We start from the raw sequence: 25004 nt of genomic DNA on the forward strand, positions 1-25004 counted from the left end.
ATTCTTTTTTGCTTGAGAACACAAACCTTTATAGTGTGTATCTGATTCAATAAGTGAAAATATTGCTAAGGGCAAGCTTATGTTTCTTTTCAGAGTCTGTTCCAACACCCCATGGAGAACACAGTGTAGGAGAATGGGCACTGGACAGAATAATGAAAAGGTAAAAACGGTGCTGAGTCTTAGCCCTCTTTCTGAACCCATGTCTAAAGAATTTGATTCTGCTCTTAGATCAACTGAATATTGTCCTCCCTTAAAAGAAATGGGAAGGCAAGTTAATGACCTAGTCAAAATTTCTAAGCTGCCTCAGGAATAAATTCTCAGTTAATCACAATCTTAAAAAAACCCAATAAATTCAATATCAGTTATGCCAAAACTCAACTTGATTTTTGCAGGCTCTCTTTAGAATCTCAATGTTTAAACAGTTCTTTTCCACAGGTGATCTCATTTTAGATACCCCAAAGTGAATTCTGCAGCTAATATCATCCTGGCAGGGTATCAGAATGTACTCTTGCTAAATGTTAAACTTTTGACTTAAATGATACATTCTTGGTAGAATAAGCATTTTCTGTTCTCCAAATGTCCCTCTCTAGAGTAATATCTTATTTGCATTATGATGCAGAATTCACCTGAGATTTGTTACCTGCCTGAGTGCTTGACTGACTCTTTGCTTGCTTTTTTTGGGCAACCAATCACTCTGATTTGATGGCAAGTGAGGTATTTCTTAGGACTTGGGGGCTTTCAGTGCTAAAAATGGGTCTCAGGCAAACTGCTAAATCACTTTCTGAGAAAAGTCACAGCTCTGTTATCAGGTACTTTTGTAATCGGGAGCTCAGAACACAAATCAGTGTCTCCACTTGTCAGAACAAGCCTTATTTCCTCCTAGCTTTGGCGCTCATCATGGTCTCAATCTCCCACTTCTGGTGCTTACCAGAGTCTATTCCAAATAGACTTTCATCTATTCCAAAGATTCCATTAAGAATCCTGGTTGTGACTACTCACATTTAGATGAGTAGCCTAAGAAATGGTGTGTCCTCCTTATTTTCTTCATGTCTTCTATATTTACCGCTCAACTACTTTGCACCAGGTACTGATTGGGTTAGGTGATATTCTCAATGAAGGCAGACCCCTGCTCACCACAGGCTTAGAGTCGGATATGGCAAATAAGTAAACACACAATTCTTTATAAAGCTTCGCTCCTTCATCAGGCCAGGCCCAGACAAAGCTATAGCATTGGAATAAACGCTATTAGCTTTACATTAATCATGATCACAGACTTGCAATTTGGCATTATGCTAAGTGGCCATATGAAGAATCACTTGATGCTTTTCTAGAAAAAAAACCCCCAAAGACTGTCCCTTATACTATTCAATGATCACAGAAAGCCTTACAATGGGAAAACATATTTCTGCCATTAAACAAATATACTTATTTGTAGTGAACAGAGAGAGACAGAAAGCTAAGTTTTACATGAATTTTTCAGTATCTTTTCTTAGCCTTGATTTAAGTTTTCTGGTAAAATCATATTCTCCTTATTATCCTGTTAAAATATTTGTATCTTTCTTCATCAAGGAGACTTCTTGGGATAAAAAAAGGAGACTTCTTGGATCTCTTTGCAACAGAGGGGAAATACTTCTCTTTTCTTATATACTAGCCCTCCCAAAGGCAGTATTTTTTAGAAAACTATACAGAATTTTGTTTTTCAGAGGACCACTGTTCTCAAATAGGCTATGAACTAGAAAAGAGGTTCTTGCACTCAGCTTCTCCAATGTTCTACAACCAGACCTCCCCCATTACTCCTGACTCATGCTGAAGTCTCAGGGAAATATTTGGGGCAGGTGTTGGTACTTGGAGTACATCACATACTTGCTTCAGGGTCTGACGTCGCAGAAAAAAAGTGGTATCGAAAATCTCTTTTTTCCTTTCCATAGCCTCCCACTTTTCCTTTACTAGCTCAAATATGTTTAAAAAATACATTTTTAATTAATTAATTTTTTTAGAGCGAGGCAGGGAGAAAGAGAGAGATAGAGACAGTAACATCGAGATGTTCCTGGATGTGCCCTAATCCGGGATGGAACTGGCAACCTCTGTGCTAGGGATGACGCTCCAACCGACTGAAGTGTCTGGCCAAGGTTTAATTTACTTTTAATTTGTTGATTGACTTTTCAGAGAAAGAAAGGAGAGAGAGGGGGGAAGGTAAAGAGGAGGGAAGCATTCATTCATTGTTCCACTTAGTTATGTATTCATTGGTTGTTTGTGCCCAGACTGGGGATTGAATCCACTTCCTTGACATTTCAGGATGATGCTCTAACCAACTGAGCTAACCAGACAGGGCCAAACAAAAAATTCTCAAGTCTGATGTGTGTTGCTAGGGCAACCAGAAGACAGCAGCAGGAATTAAACCAAAGTAAAGGAACTGAGCACAACTCCCTGGATGACTTTTAGTGCTGGCTCATGCCAGACCTAGAGGTGTGCATTGAAGTCCTCTTATCCCTGGACAGAGGGAAGAGCCTGCTTCCTGAAACTTCTCCCAGAAACACACCATCTTCTTGTAAGTTGAAAATTTCTTGTGTTTTCCCTTCCGTTTCTTGTTTGATAGCATGCCCTATCTTCTCCATTTCAGCCCTGCCTGTAGATTTTTTCACAATAAAAAGGCAACTGCGTAGGTCAGGGGTCCCCAAACTACGGCTCTCGGGCCACATGCGGCCCCCTGAGGCCATTTATCCAGCCCTCACAGCACTTCCGGAAGGGGCACCTCTTTCATTGGTGGTCAGTGAGAGGAGCATAGTTCCCATTGAAATATTGGTCAGTTTGTTGATTTAAATTTACTTGTTCTTTATTTTAAATATTGTATTTGTTCCCGTTTTGTTTTTTACTTTAAAACAAGATATGTGCAGTGTGCATAGGGATTTGTTCATAGTTTTTTTTTTTATAGTCCGGCCCTCCAACGGTCTGAGGGACAGTGAACTGGCCCCCTGTGTAAAAAGTTTGGGGACCCCTGGCCTAGGTTATACTTCTGGATGACTAAGCACTCCTAAAATGGGTATTGTGAGGATTAAATGTAAATAAAACAATGTTTGAAAGTTGTAGAAGATTTCACAAATGGTATTTCCCCCCACTATCTGGGATTTGGGAGGAAAGAAAAGAAAGAGGGGAGGTGAAGAGGAAGAGAAGGGAGGACAGGGTTACGAATTTTTGACCTTGAGTTGCATGGAAAGGCTGAACAAATGACCTGAAACAGTACTGGAAAGGGGAAACGTCACACATAGAGTTAAGGTCCCACTGAGCATTTTAATTATTAGTCAAGTTTGCCTGGAAGTGGCCCTAAAAATTACAATCCTCTCTAGAGAGATGCTTATTTTGTAGTTATTAAGAAAAAAAAAGTAAGAAAATGAGTGGAGGAAGGCCTTATCTAGTATGGGTTTTAAAGCGATCCAAATACACGCAAGTTTTCTATCAGTTAGAAGAGTAATTTAACCTCTCAGATGAACCTATTAACCAATGTCACCCCACTAAACTTATAAAAAAAATTTTTTAAATAGCTAAAAATTAAAAAATTCTTCATTACTTAAAAATGTCGATTTAAAAGTATTTCACATTTGCCTGACCAGGTGGTGGCACAGTGGATGGAGCGTCAGACTGGGATGTGGAGGACCCAGGCTCAAGACCCCGAGGTCACCAGTTTGAGCGCAGGCTCATCTGGTTTGAGCAAAGCTCACCAGCTAGAGCCCAAGGTTTAGCTTTTGCCCCCCGCCCCAAGGCACATATGAGAAAGCAATCAAAGAACAACTAAGGTACCACAATGAAGAATTGATGCTTTCTCTCTCCCTTCCTGTTTGTCCCTCTCTCTGACTCTCTCTGTCATAAAATAAATAAATAAAATGAAAAGTATTTCACATTTAATTCTTACAAATTTGTGAGATAGAAAAACATGTAACTAAAACTATATCTAACATTTCAATCATAAAAGTCACCCACATTTATTTTAGATTATGCAGAAATACAGATTGAAGAAAGAATATTTTTAAAAATTTGTCTAAAAAGCCATACCCAAGGACAATTACTGTTAACACTTCAAAGTACTACTTTTTTTACATTTTTCTTATTAAAAATCAAAATTACCCTTATACAATCTAAAAGAAATTCCCTTTCTCAGAAACAACTAATTTTTAACCTCCCTCCCTCCCTCCCTCCCTCCCTCCCTCCCTCCCTTCCTTCCCCCTCCCTCCTCCCTCCCTTCTCTCTCTCTCTCTCTCTCTCTCTCTAGCTTCTTTGGTATTTACCTCTAAATAAAATCCTCTTGGGTTGACTGGTCAGTTGATTGACTGGATTGACTGAAGCGCTGTAAAGCCAGGAGCCAAGGCCAAGGCCACTATCAAAGCAGCCTTCTGGCCTATGCAGGTTCGCATTGGATTCGGACAGTCGGTAAAGAAACAGCGGAGCCAAAAACTGATGGGCCATAGTCTTTAATTCTAGCTTGCACCCGGCAGGCAAGTAAAAAATACACACTGGGCTCCAAAACCCAGTCACATTCAGTGCTCACAAAGCCACTGACTTATCCGAGTTTCCTAGAATCAAAGGTTTCTAGCTCACCAGACTTATTCACCTCTGTTCCCCATCTCCTTCCTTATCCCAAATACAAACTCTACACAAACTGGCATCTCACTCAGCACTCCGCCATCTTGACTGCTTCTCCTGGCCTCCTCCACGTGGCCTTTCTCTGCTCTCCTCTGCTCTCTCCTCTAATGCTAATCTCAGGAACCAAGAGAGGGCAAGCCCCCGTTCTGCCCCTATTTTATAGTGTAGCTTCACAACCTCTAATCCAATATACAAAATAGGGAAGTCTCTAATACAAAGTCACTTCTCTGAGGCATGATTGGATTGTGCCGCCCCACATCAAAAAGGGTGGGAAAGGCTTAATCCCAAAACCAAGCCCCAGGCTACAAGGATTCTCAACACACATTAATATCACCTGGGTGACGGCCTCCTCGTGAGCAACGTAATCTTTAACAAAGTGAGCATAATACATTTTATCTGCCCAACAAGCGCAGCGGCCGGCCCACCGCAGGCCGGGACCCCTGCACGGGCAGAGCGGCTGTGCCACACGCAATGGCCGTGCCTCAGGAACCACAGCCGTGGAGGATGGGCGCGGCTGGGGGGTCCGCTACCCCTAGGCCTCATCCAGGACACTAGAGAAGGCTTTCCTACCGAGGGCAAGTCGTCCCCACCATCCGTCCCGCAGAAGGCAAGGCCGGTCCAGGCCCGCGGACACCCGGGCGGGCCTGTGGGCCGCAGAGGCCTGTGCCGCCTCCCGTTCGGCCGTGGCCTCACCGGGCTCGGCCCTAGTGCGTCCAGGAGCCCACGGTGCTCCGTCAAGGAAAAGCAGAGGCCGCACAACCCTCCCCCCCTGGCCCGGAGGCCATGCGGTGCACAACCCGCCCCCCCCCCCCCCCCCCCCCCCCGCCCAGAGGCCATGCGGCGTGCGCCCCGCCAGTCGGTCACTGCGCGGTCCCCTCCCTTTGTCCGCAGTGCGCCCACGAGGCACCCACCCCGTATCCTGCACTGCTCGCCTTCCTTACTGCCTCGACGCCGCTCCTCTGACACACCACGGCCAGGTGACCCGAGGGGTCGCTGGGAACCGGAACGAGTCTTCCGCTTAGCCACGGGCACTTGAGGACGACCTGGAGCGCTCCCGGGGCACCGAGAAAGTCAGTGAAGACAAGCTCTCCGCGCGCTAAGGGGGGCTGTGTGGCGCGGCAGGCAGACGGCTCTCCCTGCGGCAGGGAGGGTCCCTCGCCAGACCCAAGAGCCAGTGACACTGTCCACCGTCAGAAGTACCCGCCAGGCGGACACTATGTGGCAGAAGGCTGGAGAGAGAGGTCAGTCGGTTTCGTGCCCCTGCTTTCCACGCACTGCCATCACCCCAAGAGGCGAGGGGACTCCAGGCACAGTGAGAGGAATGGTCCCCTTGTTTGGTATGGCTTAGGCCTGTCTGGGAGAGCGCAGTACTACCCCGATGATGTCTTCTTGTTTTTACATTTTAGGCATCATCTAGGGCCGTCATTGTGAACCTTTTTATAAAAGCCGCCCACTTTTGTAGTGCTGGTCAACCTGGCCCATCCCGCCCACTAGTGGGCGGCCCGGCTTTCAAGGTGGGCCAATCGCGGTGCTGTTTGGTTGCTCCGCTACCGCCCACCATGAAAGCTGGAACGCTCACTAGTGGGCGGGAGGGACCAGGTTGACCAGCACTGCAAAAGCGGGCAGTTTTAATAAATAGGTTCTCCATCACCGATCTAGGGACTCCTCCTTATTGAAGATAAGAAGTTAGCTACCCCTTCCCCCATGTACATGTTCATATCCCATCTCCTGTATTCCCGGTATACTTACGTGTGCTCTGGGTGATCAGTATGCCGTGCTTACAGTATTTTAATATGTATGCTGCTTGAAGGTGAGAGTCAAAGGTGAGCTATATGGCCTACTATGATTCCTTTCCATTTCTTAAACAGCTTAGTAATTAATATTTATCTTGTTTTTCTTTTTTATTTCTTTTCTAGGTGTCAACTGGATTAAGTTCAGGTTTTGTTGGCATTAACATTATGCTGTTTTGGGAACTCACTATGAAATAGAATACAAATTACAAGTTTTCAGAACAACTGATAAATAATGTCAAACACACTTTGCCATAAGATGGGAGAGACATTTCTAAATTTTTATTTTTACATCCAGAGGACTGGTGAGAGTTTTATAATTTAGTTTTTCTTCCTCTGAAAAGTGACATTACAAAATCAATAAAAGAAAGGCTTCACCTAACCAAGCAGTGGTGCAGTGGATAGACTGCAGGGGTCCCCAAACTATGGCCCACAGACTGCATGTCGCCCCCTGAGGCCATTTATCCGCCCCCGCTGCACTTCAGGAAGGGGCACCTCTTTCATTGGTGGTCCCTGAGAGGAGCACAGGATGCGTGCTCCTGGAGTACTGTATGTGGCAGCGCTGCAAAGCACGGAGTTGCTCACGTACAGTACTACTGCCGGTGACGCGGGACGCACGCGTCATGGCTCTGGAAGCGCGTCATATCACTTGTTAGGGCTAGCAGTGACAAATATGGAACCGGACATTGACCATCTCATTAGCCAAAAGTAGGCCCATAGTTCCCATTGAAATACTGGTCAGGGCCCTGGCCAGTTGGCTCAGCGGTAGAACGTTGGCCTGGCGTGCAGGGGACCTGGGTTCGATTCCCGGCCAGGGCACATAGGAGAAGCGCCCATTTGCTTCTCCACCCCCCCCCCCTTTCCTCTCTGTCTCTCTCTTCCCCTCCTGCAGCCAAGGCTCCATTGGAGCAAAGATGGCCCGGGCGCTGGGGATGGCTCCTTGGCCTCTGCCCCAGGCGCTAGAGTGGCTCTGGTCTCAACAGAGCATCCCCTCCTGGTGGGCAGAGCATCGCCCCTGGTGGGCATGCTGGGTGGATCCCAGTCAGGCGCATGCGGGAGTCTGTCTGACTGTCTCTCCCCATTTCCAGCTTCAGAAAAAAAAAAAAAATACTGGTCAGTTTGTTGATTTAAATTTACTTATTCTTTATTTTAAATATTGTATTTGTTCCCGTTTGGTTTTTTTACTTTAAAATAAGATATGTGCAGTGTGCATAGGGATTTGTTCATAGTTTTTTTTATAGTCCGGCCCTCCAACGATCTGAGGGATGGTGAACGGGCTCCCTGTGTAAAAAGTTTGGGGACCCCTGGGATAGAGCATTGGACTGGGATGAGGAGGACCCAGGTTCAAAACCGAGGTCCTATGCTTGAGCGCGGGCTCATCTGGTTTGCACAAGGCTCACCAGCTTGAGCACAAGGTCGCTGGCTTGAACAAGGGGTCACTTGGTCTGTTGTAGCCCCCACCCCCCATCAAGGCACATATGAAAAAGCAATCAATGAACAACTAAGGTGCTGCAATGAAGAACTGATGCTTCTCATCTCTCTTCATTCCTGTCTATCTGTCCCTATCTGTCCCTCTCTCTGTCTCTGTCACAAAAAAGAAAGAAAGGGTTCTTTTCCAAAAATAACAATTAGTATACGATTTTCATTTAAAAAGTGCCATCTTGCAGAGGCAATAATAGGGGGATGTTAACTTGATTGTTATCAAGTTATTGTGCCTGTCTCCATAGGTAAATTGTCAGTGTTGTCTTAGTGCTGCTGATTCCCCAAATGGGAATGAAGGAAGGGAGCTGGCCTGTGAGGGAGTATGGAGATGGAATTCAGAGTCAACCCTGTGGATTTATTATGCTGCACAACTACTCCCCCAAGGCCCTCAGAGGGAAAGCAAACATGAATTTTTCACTCAGTGTTCCTTAAGATTTCATTAAGAACATAAAACTTGTGAGTAGCAGAGAGATTCTTCAAACGTGATTAATTAAATCAATTCAATGCACATATTGATATAATGTGTTACTTTCTTTTTCTTATCTTACCTGACCTATTAGTAGCATTCGGTATAGTTAATACTGCCTTCCACCTTGAAGCACTTCATTATTTTGCATCTAGGACACCAGAGCTCCTGATATTCTTCCTAACTTTCTAATCACTCATTCTCAGTCTCCTATATCATCTCCATGTTGATTACTCCAAGATTTACAGCTCTTTTTATACTTCCTTCCTGAATTCCAGGCCTAGATTTCTAACACACTACTCCCTCTTTCCAGTTGGATGTCTTACAGGCATCTCAAATGTATTATGTCCAGGTGTGAGCTCCTGATACTCTTCCCATCCAAAACTTGCTCTTCTCATGTTCTCTATCTCAGCAATGCAACACTTTTCCCCGTTATTTGGGCTTCCAAATTGTGGTATCTTCTTTATATCCTCTCTCTCTCTCACATATATTCAATCCATAAAACAAAACTGTTGGTCCTACCCTCAAAATATATTTAGAATATGACCACTTTTTCTCTACCTTTAGTCTAAACTACCATCATCTCTTTTGCCTGGATTATTGCAGTGACATTCTAACTGATCTCTTTGTAAAATTATCTGTGGAGTTTGTTTCTATACATCCAAGAAGCTCAACAAACTTCAAGTAGGAGTAGGATAAACTCAGTAAGATCCACATTAAGACACATTATAATCTAACTGTTGAAAGAAAAAGAATAAGGGAAATCTTGAAAGCAGTGACTGTCATGTACAAGGAGGCTTCAGTAAGATTAACAACTTTTTTCATGAGACATCATGGAAGCCAGAGGCAGTGGGATGTCATATTTAAAGAGCTGGAAGAAAAATAAAACATATCAACCAAGAATTCCACATCTGATAAAACTGTTCAAAAATGAGAATGAGAATGAGAATAAGATTAAGACATTCTCAGTTAAAAATAAAAGCTAAGGCAGTTCATTACCAGTAAGATTTTCCTTTTAAGAAATGTTAAAGGAAGTTTTTAAGTTGAGGTGAGAGGACTAGACAGTAACTCAAAACTATATGAAGAAATGAAGGTCTCCAGAAAAGTAACTACATGGACAAATATAAACTTGAGATTTACTGTGTGATATAACAGAGAATATACCTGGTCTTTGTCCCTTGCTCCTGAAATGGAGCTTCAAAAACCCTTGGAATTTTCTGATAAGAATGTTTTGCTATGCTGAGGCAACTCATTGTGTGTCCTTAGATTACTTTAGGATGGGGTCAGGGGGAGGGGCTGGTCACCAGAAAGATGGACCTTGTGATTAGATGGTTGGAAATTTGGACCAACCCAACCTCCAGGAAGGGGAGGAGGCCTGGAGATTGAGTTCACTTGGTTTAATGAATTATGCCTACATAATGCAATCCCAATAAAATCTTTGGACACAGAGCCTTTCTGGCATGTGAACACATTGGTGGGATGGGAATTCTACAAAGAAAGGGCATAGTAGCTCTGTACCTTCCCTCTACATCCCCAGATATTTCCCTATATATCTTCATTTAGCTGCTCCTGGTCTGCATTCTTTTTTTTTTTTTTAATTCAGTGAGAGGAGGCGAGACAGAGACACACTCCTGCATGCACTCTGACCGGGATCCACCTGGCAAGCCCGCTGGGGGCAATGCTCTGTCCATCTGGAGCATTGCTCTGTTGCTCAGCAACCAATCTCTTAGCGCCTGAGGCAGAGGCCATAGAGCCATCCTCAGTACCCTGAGCCAACTTGCTTTAATTGAGCCATGGCTGCATGAGGGGAAGAGAGAGAGAAGTGAGATGTGGGAGAAATGGGTGCTTCTCCTGTGTTTCCTGACCAGGAGTTGAACCCGGGATATCCACACACTGGGCCAACACTATATCACTGAGCCAACTAGTCAGGGCCTTGCAGTGTTTAACACTGTAATAGAAAGTATTGTGCTTTCAGTGAATTCTGTGAGTTGTTCTAACAACTTAACAAACCTGAAGGGATAGTGGGAATTCCTGAATTTATAGCCAGTCTGTCACAAATGTATGTAGCCTCTGAGACTTGTGACAAGCATCTTAAGTGGGGGCATTCTTTAGGAGGAATTGTACCTTAACCTATGGGGCCTGTGTTAACTTTGAGTAATGTCAGAATTCAATTGCAATACACCCACTTGGGGAGGAGATGGAACATAACTGTATTTTTGCTTCTAACACCACTTTTTATTTCCTACATGATGTAAAAGATACATTCATAAACTTAATTATAAATTTGTTATTTGGCACAGAATGGATAAAAATGAGGACAGATCCAGGCAAATGAACACTCTTCATTACCATCAGGTTTTGTCCCAGACACAAGATGAGTGAGACTAGAGTGTGTGTGAGGAGCCACTGTGCCACCTCACCCGCAGGTGTTGTAAAGTTCCAAAAGCTACAGAATCAATATTAATATTTTAAGAGGCTTGAAGAACATTTTATTAATTTGGGTTAAGGTGTGCAGAGAAATTGTGAGAAATAGTCTCTGTACTGTGTGATTGGCATAGTCAGGATGGCCCTTGGCATTGTATTGTAAATGCAAAGGGGAGGAAAACATGGATTCCCAGACATTCCACCAACCCTGTGGGGAAAGGGGTGAATGGCTAGCCAGGTACAGGGAGAGAAAAGCCAAAATAAACCTTTTCTTATAGCAATGAGCCATTTTGCGGGCATTTGTCCCCACGGAAACTACCTCTCCTATGTAAATGTGTGTGGTTAACACATGTGACTCTGGACAGAGAGATGGCAGATAAACACTAGATGATATAGGAATGCCTTTTAATATATATAAAGAGACATCTTTCTACCATTGTGTTGACTTGTAAATTTTGTTTTCTCCAAAATGATGTATGGCTTGCAAATTGAACATGGTCCTATCATGTTAAAGGACATATGACTATAACCAATAGTGGTAAAGGGCTCCTAATTGCAATTTTTTTTTTTGTATTTTTCTGAAGCTGGAAACGGGGAGGCAGTCAGACAGACTCCTGCATGTGCCCGACCAGGATCCATCTAGCACTCCCACCAGGGGGCGATACTCTGCCCATCCGGGGTGTCGCTCTGTCGTGACCAGAGCCACTCTAGTGCCTGGGGCAGAGGCCATGGAGCCACCCCCAGCTCCTGGGCCATCTTTTGCTCCAATGGAGCCTTGGCTGCAGGAGGGGAAAGGAGAGAGAGGAAGGGAAGGGGGAGGGATGGAGAGGCAGATGGGCGCCCCTCCTGTGTGCCCTGGCCGGGAATTGAACCCGGGACTCCTGCACACCAGGCCGATGCTCTACCACTGAGCCAACCGGCCAGGGCCCTAATTGCAATTTTTGCTTCTGTACTTCCCACTTACAAAACTATAAAAACTAGGGAGAACAAAGGGCCGGCGTGCTCTCCCTCAGATTTCTGTCGGAGTTGCCGCTGCTTGGCCAAGCTAAGACAATAAAGCTTTGATGTGTAATCGATGGACTTTGTTCGTGTCTTCCATGTTTCGAGTCCCTCTGGATTAGGCTTAACATTTGGGGGCTCATCCAGGATCGAGGATCGCCGTCGGTCTGCACACTGGAGCTTTCTTGTTCAACCCCGGGTAAGTAGAACAAGGTCATGACCATTTGGTTGCCATGCGAGCCCTGACTGACGAATCGGGAAGGGGCCGGTGGCCAGCTCTCCTCGGACGCGAGGTTGGGAGAGTTGGGAGGGCAACCCGCTTTTAGGGAACCCCGTTTGAGTTTAGATATTCCAAGCTCGAGGGAAGAGTGGCGCCTGTTTGTCTATCTGTTTTTGCTGTTTGGGGTTTTTTTGCTGTTTGTCTATCTGTTTTTGTCACTGCATTTGTCTTGGCCCTATTCTCCCCACAGCCAGACATGGGTGGCAGAAGGGAAAGCAGAGAGGTAATGAAACTCCCTCAGAAGTGAGCACATGAAGTAAGTTAAAGCTTTTTGAGAGTGAAGCTTTTAAATACAGCGTGGGGGGAGAGTATAGTAATAATTTGGGAGTAAATAACTATGGGAGTAGTAGGTTCAAAAGTGAGGAACCTTTTTCTTTTTGTACAAATGTTTTTATTTGAGAATAAGTTGTTTAATCAGAACGAGGTAGAAACAGAGGAATGTAAATATAAGAGCTTGGAGTCTGAGAATAACTTGGAAGATGGGTTTGCGGCTCTACAGCCCTCTGCTCCCAAAGCCTTTGTCTCAGATCCTTGGAAATCACGGCTCCAAAGAGCAGAGGGCTGCCCCCCCCCCAGGCAGGGGCGATGAGCCGAGAGCTGGTAAAGCGGCAGGGACAAGGCCGCCCACGGACTAGGGTTCACGCTGGCCTTGCAGCTTGCCCTGCCCTGTGCCCCCGAGGTGAAGCGAGCAGGCGACAGTGGAGGCAGAAGCGGTGGCTTCCTAGGTCAGCGGGGCGAAAAAGACACAAATAGGGTGGGAGAGAGCTCTGGCTAGTGCTCGAAATCCGCATAGAAAAGGTGTGCAGCGGGGAAGGCATGCCCCAAATACAGGGCTCCAGACGCCACCAAGTTTCCGGTAGCGCAAGCGTGAGAAGCCGTGGCAGCCACCGCCTTGAGTCCGAGCGGCCGCCAGTGCGGCCCGGCCATGGTCCCCTCTTGGACGCGCAGGCAGCCACTCGTGTGGCGGCGCGGAAAGCATGTCCCGCGGGGGCACTCAGGCAACAGACCGGACGTGTCTCCCGGGTGGCGCAGGCCAGGTGCACAGCGCAGCCTCCTTTGTTGGAATGTGCAGCTCCTACAAGCTCGAGGCGCAGCAGCAGAGGAAGCGCCTCCAAGCCCCCGGGACCCAAATCCCTGTGACCGAGGGGGTGGCGGCTCTATGGCAGGCTGACCTTTGTGCGAGGGAGGTTGGGTTCTGCCTAGGAGCCCCAGCCCCAGGAGAGGAGTGGGAAAATATTCTCCTCCCAGATAAGCTAAACCTGCCTTTCAGCGGGGGTTGAAATTGGAGGGATTTCGGCTGCTGGTTGTAGCAGCTATTAGAATTTATGAATGATTAGAACACTAAAATGCTTTTTAAAGTTATTATCTTTAGTAAAAAGAAATACTTAAGAGTTTTGGAAAATTAGATTTTTCCAGTTATTTTCTTTCTCTAAACTCATTTTATTTCTTTACTGTTCTATGCCTGAAATGAGAGTGAAGGGAACACCTGTTTGGATGTGGCTAAACAGAATCTCATAAACGGCCGTTCTGGAACCTTTTCGAGAGAGTTCTGTTTAGCTTCTATCCTTTTGTTCCTATCATAGTAGCCCTGCATAAAGATCAAGCAGGCCAAGTTCTAATCTCTAAAATCCCGGGTTTCTCTCTGATTTGTCTACCTTGTCTAATCCTTGTTTGTGTTTGGTCTTTGTTTAATGTTATCTAAATATAATGTCTTAAGTTCTTGCATACAAAAATTGGAAATGCCGGCTTTAATATTGAAAAAAATAAGATGATATCATCCCTACAAATTTTTAATTTTAATTGGAATAAATATAGTGCACTCATTTAAATTTAAATAGAATAGAATGTGAATCCTAAAAACTTGCTAATATTGGCTAAACTGCTTCAAACTTCAGGCTGCTGCTGCAAGCTACAAAGCTTGAAGCAGAGTAGATTTACATAACAAAGGTGTAGATTTTCATTAATAATATAGGAAAATAATGAAAGCCACAGTGGAATTTTCCAGCCTTATTGTGCTCTTTAATTTGCCTGTTAATTAATGGGGTAGAAATGTTTTAATAAGTATGGGAATGTTACTTGAAAATGCATTTACTGGCCCTGGCCGGTTGGCTCAGCGGTAGAGCGTCGGCCTGGCATGCGGGGGACTCGGGTTCGATTCCCGGCCAGGGCACATAGGAGAAGCGCTCATTTACTTCTCCACCCCCCCTCCTTCCTCTCTGTCTCTCTCTTCCCCTCCCGCAGCCAAGGCTCCATTGGAGCAAAGATGGCCCGGGCGCTGAGGATGGCTCCTTGGCCTCTGCCCCAGGCGCTGGAGTGGCTCTGGTCGCGGCAGAGAGACGCCCCGGAGGGGCACAGCGTCACCCCTGGTGGGCGTGCCAGGTGGATCCCGGTCGGGCGCATGCGGGAGTCTATCTGACTGTCTCTCCCCGTTTCCAGCTTCAGAAAAATACAGAAAAAAAAAAAAGAAAAAAAAGAAAATGCATTTACTATGTTTTGTTAAGTTAACAAAAAGAAGTATTTCTTACAATTTTGAAGTCAAGGTAATATAAAGTATGTTCAACAAATGCTTAAAGGTCAATTATAAATAATCTTAAAAAGGGGGGAAGGAGTCATATACTCTTGCAAATCTATTTTATCATGCTGTTTACTTAAAAAAAATTTCTTTTGAATACTGATGTACAGGTTTATTCAGCAGCTGAGAGACTCTGGAATCCTACAAGAGATGCCAAACTTCTTTTCTCTTCCTGCAAACTTCTACCCTCTTTTATTTGATCCAGCTGATAATGCTGTTTTGTCTTTTTCCAATCAGCTCTAGGTATATGGAAAAAGTTTATATAGGCAGATGGGGACCCTCAAACCCCTCAATGAGATCTTCTGAGCATGGCATTTTAGGTCTATAATGACCAAGAGAGGAACAGAAAAGGCAGACAGAGCCCAAAAAGAGATCAGGCAAAATACCAGCTCTTGGCATACGCTCATAAAGGCTCCAACACCCCAAAGAGACTTCATAGGACTCCCATCAGGGCCCTGCTTCAAGAGTGGAAAGGAAGGTCATTGAGCTAAAGCCTGCCAGGCTTCTCGGCCCCCACCAGGGACATGCCTTTACTATGGGAAAAAAGGACACTGGAAGGTAAGCTGCTCCCTCACTCCTCCAAGGGAGGGTTCAGTCTCTTCTAGCCCTGCTCCGGCTACCTGTGACCTGACCTTGCCAGCCTACTGAGGCTTGCCATTGAAGACTAAAGGTGCCCAGGGCCATCGGCCCCTTCTCACTTCGCTGTGGATGAGCCTAGGGTATTTCTTCCAAGTAGCAGGTAAACTGATCTCCTTTCTTTTTTATTTTTTTATTGTATTTATTTTTAATGGGGTGACATCAGTAAATCAAGATACATATATTCAAAGATAACATGTCCAGGTTATCTTATCGTTCAGTTATGTTGCATACCCATCACCCAAAGTCAGATTGTCCTGTCACCCTCTATCTAGTTCTCTTTGTGCCCCTCCCCCTCCCCCTTCCCTCTCCCTCTCCCCCCTCCCCCTGTAACCACCACACTCTTATCAATGTCTCTTGGCCTCACTTTTATGTCCCATCTACGTATGGAATAATGCAGTTCCTGGTTTTTTCTGATTTACTTATTTCACTCCGTATAATGTTGTCAAGATCCCACCATTTTGCTATAAATGATCCGATGTCATCATTTCTTATGGCTGAGTAGTATTCCATAGTGTATATGTGCCACATCTTCTTTATCCAGTAGTACAACCATTATGGAAGAAAGTATGGTGGTTCCTCAAAAAACTGAAAATAGAACTACCTTATGACCCAGCAATCCCTCTACTGGGTATATACCCCAAAAACTCAGAAACATTGACTCGTAAAGACACATGCAGCCCCATGTTCATTGCAGCATTGTTCACAGTGGCCAGGACATGGAAACAACCAAAAAGCCCATCAATAGATGATCTCCTTTCTTATGGACACAAGGGCCACTTATTATGCCTTGCCTGAATATTCAGTTTTTTTAATTCATCCCTCGAAGATCTCTGTTGTGGGTGTTGATAGCCTTATTTTCTGCTGCTTTGTTTAATATTTAGTGTTTCCTTTATTCCTCTTGCTTCAATGCCCCATGCCTATTTTAGGCTGGGACTTACTCCTAATTTAGACGAATTTACCTCTGCTACCCAGGATAGTGTATCCACAGGTTCCCTTCACCATGCCATGATTGCAGAGCTCCAGGGAAAGGCAACCTGGGTTCACCTCTCCAGTTTAAAGAAAACAGAAGCTCCGTCTCCATACGTGCTGCAGACGGCTTTTCCAGTCTACCTGAATTGTTACCAGCTAGAAGCAGTAGTCATTGGGACTTAGACTGTAGCTGCAAAGCATGAAAATGTGATCACAACTCCAGTGCCTTGTGAACTTTTCCTGAATGTGTGTGACTCCTGCTCCTTGGGACACTTCTCAAACTGAAGTGGGGTTGGGTTACATTTACAAATAATATGGTGAAATTACATTAACATGGACTTGGTGAAATTACATTAACATGTTAAGGACATTTAAGACTAAAATTTTTATTTTAAATCCTGTTGTATTAGTTAAGACTTTGCTTAATAATCTAATAGGTTTTAATCACTTCATTGTATTAGGACACTTGTTATAATATCTGTTAGCATTGGCTGTTTTAATATTGTTATTTATTTAATATTTTTCCAGTCTGCCTCCAAATCTGAACATGGGAATTCAGATGAATATGAATCACAACACACAAAATTGAAATTTTAATAAATACAAAAGGGGAATCTGTTGGGGACCGAAATATAAACAGGGTGTTTTTTTTTATATCCAGGGGACAGGTGCTGGGCCTAACCACCCATCTTACCTGCCCAGTTAACAAAGAGCAATACCTAATTATTGCTTATCTCATCCTGATCAAATGCCAGCTAGGGGCCGCCAACCTCCTGATCCCTCTACCTAAGTTTCAGACTACCTACCAGCCTCTCCCCTCGGTAGATACCGCATCTTATCCTCCCATTAAGAGGGGGGAATGAGGAGCCACTGCGCCACCTCACCGGCAGGTGTTATAAAGTACCAAAAGCTACAGAATCAATATTCATCTTTTAAGAGGCTTCAAGAACATTTTATTAATTTGGGTTAAGGTGTGCAGAGAAGTTGTGAGAAATAGTCTCTGTACTGTGTGATTGGTATAAAACCAGGATGGCCCTTGGCATTGTATTGTAAATGCAAAGGGGAGGAAAACATGGATTCCCAGACATTCCACCAACCCTGTGGGGAAAGGGGTGAATGGCTAGCCAGGTGCAGGGAGAGAAAAGCCAAAATAAACCTTTTCTTATAGTAATGAGCCATTTGCGGGCATTTGTCTCCACCAAACTACCTCTCTTATGTAAATGCGTGTGGTTAACACGTATGACTCTGGACAGAGAGATAGCAGATAAACACTAGATAATATGGGAATGCCTTTTAATATATATAAAGAGACATTGTGTTGACTTGTAAATTTTGTTTTCTCCAAAATGATGTATGGCTTGCAAATTGAACATAGTCCTATCATGTTAAAGGACATATAACTGTAACCAATAGTGGTAAAGGGCTTCTAATTGCAATTTTTTTACTTTTGTACTTCCCACTTACAAAACTATAAAAACTAAGTAGAACAAAGGGCCGGCGTGCTCTCTCTCAGATTTCTGTCGGAGTTGCCGCCACTTGCCCAACCTAAGACAATAAAGCTTGATGTGTAATCGATGGACTTTGTTCATGTCTTCCATGTTTCGGGTCCCTCCGGATTAGGCTTAACATGTGGAGAACTCTCTCTGCCTAGAGGTCCAGAGCAGGCACACCTGAACTCTTGGCCTACTTTTGCTCACCTCACTGATGGCAAGGAACAATGTTTGCCAAGGAAAAGAATTCCAAGGAAAGCAAAAGTAAGTTTCTCTTTGAAGTCTAGAACTGGTTTAACTGGTCCTTCCAGGTATTCTCAGGGTGTAGCTGTTTTCAAGAAAGAGAGGCCATAAAGAGACCTCCAAAAATATGGAATGCCAGATAAACCATTTATCTAGTGCTTTTTGTGTTCCAACAATTGTTCTTTTTTGAGATTTAGTAGCGCTCTTCCTGCATGGCACAATCAGGAGACTAGAAAGCGAAGAATTCAGGAAAGGTTGGGTTAGCCCTACTTGACACGTGAGACAGCAAGCAGAGCTAGAGCTGGAGAATAAGCGTGGCCTGCGTTACTGGTTTGCTTCTTTATTTCTACCCACGTTTGTTTTGCTTTTATTGTGTCCATTAGGGTTGGGAGGAGGACCAAATATTCTCATTATTTAACTTGACTTATAAGCCTCCAATATTTTATTAGGTTTTCTTTAAAAGCAAGCAAGCAAATGTATTTCCCAATGTTCTGTGGAATAATAATGCTATTGAGTATCTCTATAAGCAAAAAGAGAATCTTTTGCTTACTAAAGGCATAAACATTCTCATTGTTAGACATGTACTTCCAAGATGTTGGCCAATTCAAGAGACCTTGTTACCAAATCAGAGAAACTGTCCAACCCAAGTACGGTTTTCTTATCCATCCACCCATCCACCCATCTATTCTAAATATTTATGATAGTGAACCTGGAAATGAATAACATGATAAAGAAAATAAAAATGTCGCCCTAGCCAGTTGGCTCAGTGGTAGAACATCGGCCTGGCATGCAGGAGTCCCGGGTTCAATTCCCAACCAGGGCACACAGGAGAAGCGCCATCTGCTTCTCCACCCCTCCCCCTCTCCTTCTTCTCTGTCTCTCTCTTCCCCTCCTGCAGCCAAGGCTCCATTGGAGCAAAGTTGGCCCGGGCGCTGAGGATGGCTCCATGGCCTCTGTCTCACGTGCTAGAATGGCTCTGGTTGCAGCAGAGCAATGCCCCAGATGGGCAGAGCATCGCCCCCTGGTGGGCATGCCGGGTGGATCCTGGTCGGGAGCATGCGGGAGTCTGTCTGACTTCCTCCCTGTTTCCAATTTCAGAAAAATACAAAAAACAAAAAATGTCATCCATTATCCCATGGTTTAGATCAGGGGTCCCCAAACTGCAGCCCCCTGAGGCCATTAATCTAACCCCCACTGCACTTCCAGAAGGGGCACCTCTTTCATTGGTGGTCATCCTGTGCTCCAGGAGTACTGTATGTGGCGGCGCTGCAAAGTGTGGCATTGCTAATGTACAGTACTACTTCCAGTGATGCGGGATGCACACGTCACAGCTCCAGAAGTGCGTCATATCACTTGAATGGCTAGCAGTGACAAATATGAAACTGGACATTGACCATCTCATTAGCTAAAAGCAGGCCCATAGTTCCTATTGAAATACTGGTCAGTTTCTTGATTTAAATTTACTTGTTCTTTATTTTAAATATTGTATTTGTTCCCGTTTTGTTTTTTTACTTTAAAATAAGATATGTGCAGTGTGCATAGGGATTTGTTCATAGTTTTTTTTTTTATAATCCGGCCCTCCAGTTGTCTGAGGGACAATAAACTGGCCCCTTGTGTAAAAAGTTTGGGGACCCCTGGTTTAGATCGTCAACATTTTGGTATATATTTTTCTGGGTATTTTTCTATGCCTAGGCACTCAAATATTCATTAACACTTGGGCCATTCTTACTGTCTTTTATAACCTGATTTTTGGATTGATTTATGTAAATATCTTCCATGTTGATAAATGTATCTCTGTATCATCATTTTTATGGCTTCTTAGTATTCCAGCCTACCATATCATGCCATAAGTAGTCTAAGCACTACTACATTAGTTTTGATTTATACCAATTCTAATTGTATATGTATCTTTGGGGTTTTAAGTGTGTGTTTGGGGTGTGCCTCATCATAGCATAGTAGTCCCAGCATAATCTGTGGCATCATAGACCCAGAGAGGGCAGGATCCCAGGTTCCCAAGGTGCCCAGAGAACCTCTTCCTGGGGATCTTAGTAGCTTATGTGCTCTGCTAGAATGATGAATCTGAAATGTTCTGAGCTTCTTCTCACCCAAACTGACCCTATCCCAACTTTGCCAATCTGTTCTTGTGGGTCCACTTAGGCTAATAGAATTTTATTCTGGGTGAGTCCTGGTACCATGGAAACAGAGGCCTCAACTTTTGGAGCAAAAGCTTCTTCTTTTGCAGTATTCTTAAATCCAGCTGCTTCCAGTGCTCCTGGTATAGTTTAACTGCTATAATATTACCTGAGTGGCCCAAGACAACAGAACTTCCATCATGTTCATGTCTTTGGACTTGAGTATTTTTATTTGTTATGTACAGGAATTTCTAAAACTCAGGGATGGATTATTATACCTGTTTACCAGTAACAAACTCCCCAGAATTTGTCTTATTTTAAAAGAGTTCTATACCCTTGCCCCTCAAGTGTTGTACTCAAAGATCAGCTTCCCTGAAAACTTGTTTGAAATGCAGATCTTGGGCCCCAGAGTCACTAAATCAAAACTATCAGTTCAAGAAGCATGGCACTATCCTAGCTGAAATAGCACCCCCTGAGGACCTAACTGAACCTGATCTTGGAGGCTAGGATTAAAGCTGAACTCCAGGTCAGAACTTCTAATAAGGTTCACACAAATCCCCTGGGGACCTTGATAAAATGCAGATTCTGATTTAATAGGTTTGGTTTGGAGCCGAGACTCTGCATTTGTCACTTGCTCCCAGGTGGCGCTAATGCTTTTGGTCCCTGGGACACATTCAAGTAACAAGGGAATAACTTTTCTTAAAACTTGTCAAACTGTACATTTCACCTGAAGCATATATTAAAAATGTAAATTCCTTGGCCCTACTCTAGATCTCCTATATCATAGTCCACTGACTCCTCAGGTGACTTTTCAATTAGATTAAGTTGAGAAATATTGAGAGAGGGAAATCAGAACTAAATGTGGCTTCTAAGAGATGCAGGGATGAGGCACTGAGATAGAGCTGAAAAGAAACTTGGACAACACATCCTTGTCTCTTCCCTCCAAAGGGCAGGGGGATGTGTGTTTCCTCTAGACGTCACACTGGGTCAGGATTCTCCCCTGTGATTGATGCAGAGTCTCTTAGTTTCATTCTCTGGTGCCTCTTGAGGGTTTACATCATTTTTATGGACTCCAAATCAACCCCAGAGACCTGAAGTACCATTCAAAGACAGAGTTCCCTAAAATGCCATTCATGAAATGTTGGGAGTCAGATTCAAATTCTGCTCATGGTTGTAAAGGAATTGGCTTCTTGAGCAAAGAAAAAGCACAACACTCCATTTCATGGGAATCAGAGGCTCTGAGGAAAAATTAGAATGTAGGAAGTAGCAACATTCTTAGTTTTTGTCCCTTCCTTGGAACTCTTGTGTCTTTGTGCTATCATCACAGTGACCTCAAGGGTGTGCTGATTCTCCTTTCTTACCAGCTGTAGCACAAACAAAACAAAAGCCACTAATGCATTTATTCATTCATTCAGCAAATAATGGTTGAGCATGTAATATTTGCCAAGTACCTGTTAGATGTTCTGGAATCAAAAGATCAAGTGAGGTAACAAGTATAGTGCTCACAAACATTAGGGGATATTTTATAGCTTCATACTCATTTTGAATATCCCTTAATTTTTGTGAGCAGTTATACTTATTTTCTAGCAGTGTCTGATATAAAGTAAGCACAAAATATGTTGACTATAACAAGGTTTTTCTAGTAGAAGAAAACTGTGCACAAAGGTGAGATATTTTGCCTCAGATTCCTAATACTCAAATTAACAGTTCCTGCTTTACACCGCAAATACTGACTGACTGTTTTTCTCCTTTGAACAGACTGGCTTCATATTACTTTAGGAAAGATTCATTGAAACTACAAAAAATAAAATACACAAGGTATAGTATTTTTAAAAACATTTTTAATGAAGAAATAATTCCATTCCAAAATATAGACACACAATTAAATAGTTTAATCACTTCAAAATATAACATGTCCCCAGGAGGTTCCAACATACACACACACATACACACACATACTCACAAAATAATACTTAACAGCAATACAAAAATCCATACAATAATAGTTTTGTTACAATACCAATGAATATTGTGAAATCTTTAGGGTCTTTGAATTGGTTATTTCAAATGGTGTCAAATTATAGTAGTCATAATTTAAAAACTCTTACAGTTAATTAGGCTTAAGATGTCACATTTCTGATTGTTTTTTCTCTCTTTTTGGTTCAAAAGTAAAAATGCCCTTTCTTCTGAGGACACAGTGGAGTTCTTGTTTGTGGCTCCTTGCATGGAATCGAACCAAGGGGATTGCAGCAACCAAAAGTTGCTGTATTTACAATGTTTATCTACAGTTAACAGCCAAAAATTAATAAGGGTGAACAAAGATGATCAAAATAAAAGCAGACATCAGTGCTAAATTATGATGCAGCAGTTTGGCTCATGCATATAAGAAAATACATAGTATATCACAACAAAGGCCACACTCTTATGCAATTAAGTTCACATTACTACTTACAAATGAACCTTCCCTGCCTTATCATTCGAGAATCCATTTTTCACAATCTCCAGCACATCTCCCTCTGACCAATCAAACTTACCCCAACTTCCGTCCTGACCAACCACAACTGATTCCTGAATACCATACAGTAGATTTCACCCTCCTCCCTCCCTCCATTAACATGGCGCTGTGGAAGAGGGTTGGCTGTGTTAGACCAGTGCTCATTAACAGGTCATCATCTCTGGTGGAGATGGATGTGCAATTTATCGTGGAAAAAGAAAGAAACACCCCCACACGAGATATAATTGTGTCTAATGGACAGGACAGGTAAAACCTGCTGGGTTTGCTCTTAGATTAGGCCCCAATAGTAAATTTGGAGAGCCAAGGAAAGAAACCCACCAAAAACCACAAAAACCCAAAACAACACACGCCATTTTGTCTCGATTACAGGACAGGGGTGCTTGAGTCTGGTCTCAGTGCTGACGTGGAGCTAAGAGAAAGAAAAGGTGGCCGGTTAGTCAGGAATTGGTCATTGGCAGCAGTTTCCAGAGTCCTTGCAATGACTTTTTATGATGGTATCAACAACCATGTGATGGAGTTGGCAATGAAGGCTACGACAAGGGGGAAGATTATCAGCAAAACAGCTCAAACCTTAGACAAACATTTTAGTGTAGAAACACAAAGCAACAACAGATGTCAGCTCAGTCCAGTCAGTGGTTGCATGCCACTTGCAAGATCAGAGTTCCGAGTTTAAGAACTATCTGGCTATGATTTAGAGCTGACAGCAATGTAGGTAGCTGGGATGTAGTGGTTTTAAGTTCTGAGTGTGAGGCACCAGGGACCACCTGCTCCATCTAGAGAGGTATGGTTTCACAGAAGATGGGCAGTGGAAAGGAGATGAACATTAATATATTAACAAAACCCGCAATAAAATCCATCTGTGCAAAGAAATCTGAGAACTGTGCAGTTGTGCCACTTTGGTGTCAGCCTGTTCTCAGGGACATTTGTCAGACTGGTTCTCTGGAAGGAAGCATGATTAAGTACATCAATGGACAGAATGGGCTCCTTACTAATGCCAACCAAGAGCTTTACTATCCCCAAAGCAAGTGATCTTGTTCTAAAGGGCAGCCAAGGAGATGGTACCATGCTGACAAATGCAGAGACAGGAACACCTTCGAGTCCTCCGAGAGGGAGCTGGAAGATGTCAGGATGTCTGTTCTTAGCTGGGCACCCACCAAACCAACTCTGTGGGGTGGGAGAAGGTTTCTGACAGCCGTGGATGCAAAATCAAGCTGTTGAAGCTTTAACATCGACATGGAACCTTTTCTGTTTATTCTGAATAAGGCCTTTTCAGAGATTGTATTATACAACTTTATTCTAAAGCAGTAGTTCTCAACTTTTAGCATGCATCAGAATTACCTGGAGGGTTTATTAAAACACAGATTGCTGGGCCCCACCCCCAGAGTTTCTGATTCAGTAGGACTGGGTTGGGGCCCAAGAATCTGCATTCTAAATAAATTCCCAGGTGATGCCTGTGCTTTCTGGCCCAGGGAACATATTTTGAGAACCACTGTTCAGAAATGATGTTCTCTTCTTTCTTTCAAAGGAGAAGCAGGAATACCAGAGAAGGTGATAATTTAAGTATAATGTATATAATATGTTGCAGGATTCTAACTTCATCAAGTCTTGAAAAAATTTTTTTTCATATCCCAGGAATCCCTAAGGGAGGACTTTAGTGCCCCCCAAAAAGGGTCCTCATAAAGGACCAGACTTTCATTCTCCCTTCTTTGACAGTTCTTTTGCACACCAGTTTCTCCCTGAGTGCAAAGTCCCAACTCAATGCAGAAGAGCCTGTTTCCTTTCACATGACCACAGAAGGCTGCATGCAGAACACCAGGTAGCCAGCTAAGGCAATACACATTCAGAAATAAAAGGAGAGCAAATGTTTTTGCAAGCGCACTTTAAGCCTGTACAATTAAAGCTGAAGGCCTCCAAACAACCTGATCGGGGAACTTGCGGATGAGCGGTGCTGTTAGAGACATGCTCCCTAAAGCTAAAACGAGAGGAACAAGACCGTGGAAGAGCAAAGATCACTTTAGTCCGTTTGGGGATCTTATGGCACCTGTGGTTTATAAACAGCTTTAGTAACGAGTATTTCAAAACATAGTTCACAGTTTTTAAGAAGATCTGTGCTGATTTTAAAAACTAGATTCTATATAATTTGAATGTTGTCTTTTTTTTTTAATATGTTCTCTATTTGGAAAAAATATTTACACTAAGTCCTATGGCTGATTTGTTAGAGTATCTTGAAAGAAAACAACCACAAGTTGGGAAGAAGCCCCCAAAACTGCATTTTCCTGGTTTGTTTGGTTCAAGTCACTGCTCACAGAGACTTGAAGACAACAGCAGACAGTGCAGGCCAATGACCTTTCTTGGCTTCTGGCCTCTG

General features: G+C 43.6%; 1 protein-coding gene across 8 annotated transcripts in view; it reads right to left on the bottom strand.

Annotated features, from left to right (window-relative positions):
• Nucleotides 1-21945: 21945 nt before the first annotated feature.
• The window catches only part of DTNA (dystrobrevin alpha), a 395762-nt gene continuing 392703 nt past the window's right edge, over nucleotides 21946-25004 (bottom strand). For 7 of the 8 annotated variants that reach the window (XM_066246831.1, XM_066246840.1, XM_066246839.1 and 4 more), the window contains one exon: nucleotides 21946-23045. In XM_066246831.1, coding sequence (XP_066102928.1) covers nucleotides 22905-23045 — 141 coding nt within the window. In that variant the 3' untranslated portion in view covers nucleotides 21946-22904. The remainder of the gene's footprint in view (nucleotides 23046-25004) is intronic. The other variant, XM_066246836.1, reaches the window with a different exon arrangement.

The sequence above is a fragment of the Saccopteryx bilineata genome, chromosome 11, assembly GCF_036850765.1.
Source record: "Saccopteryx bilineata isolate mSacBil1 chromosome 11, mSacBil1_pri_phased_curated, whole genome shotgun sequence".
Lineage (NCBI taxonomy): Eukaryota > Metazoa > Chordata > Mammalia > Chiroptera > Emballonuridae > Saccopteryx > Saccopteryx bilineata.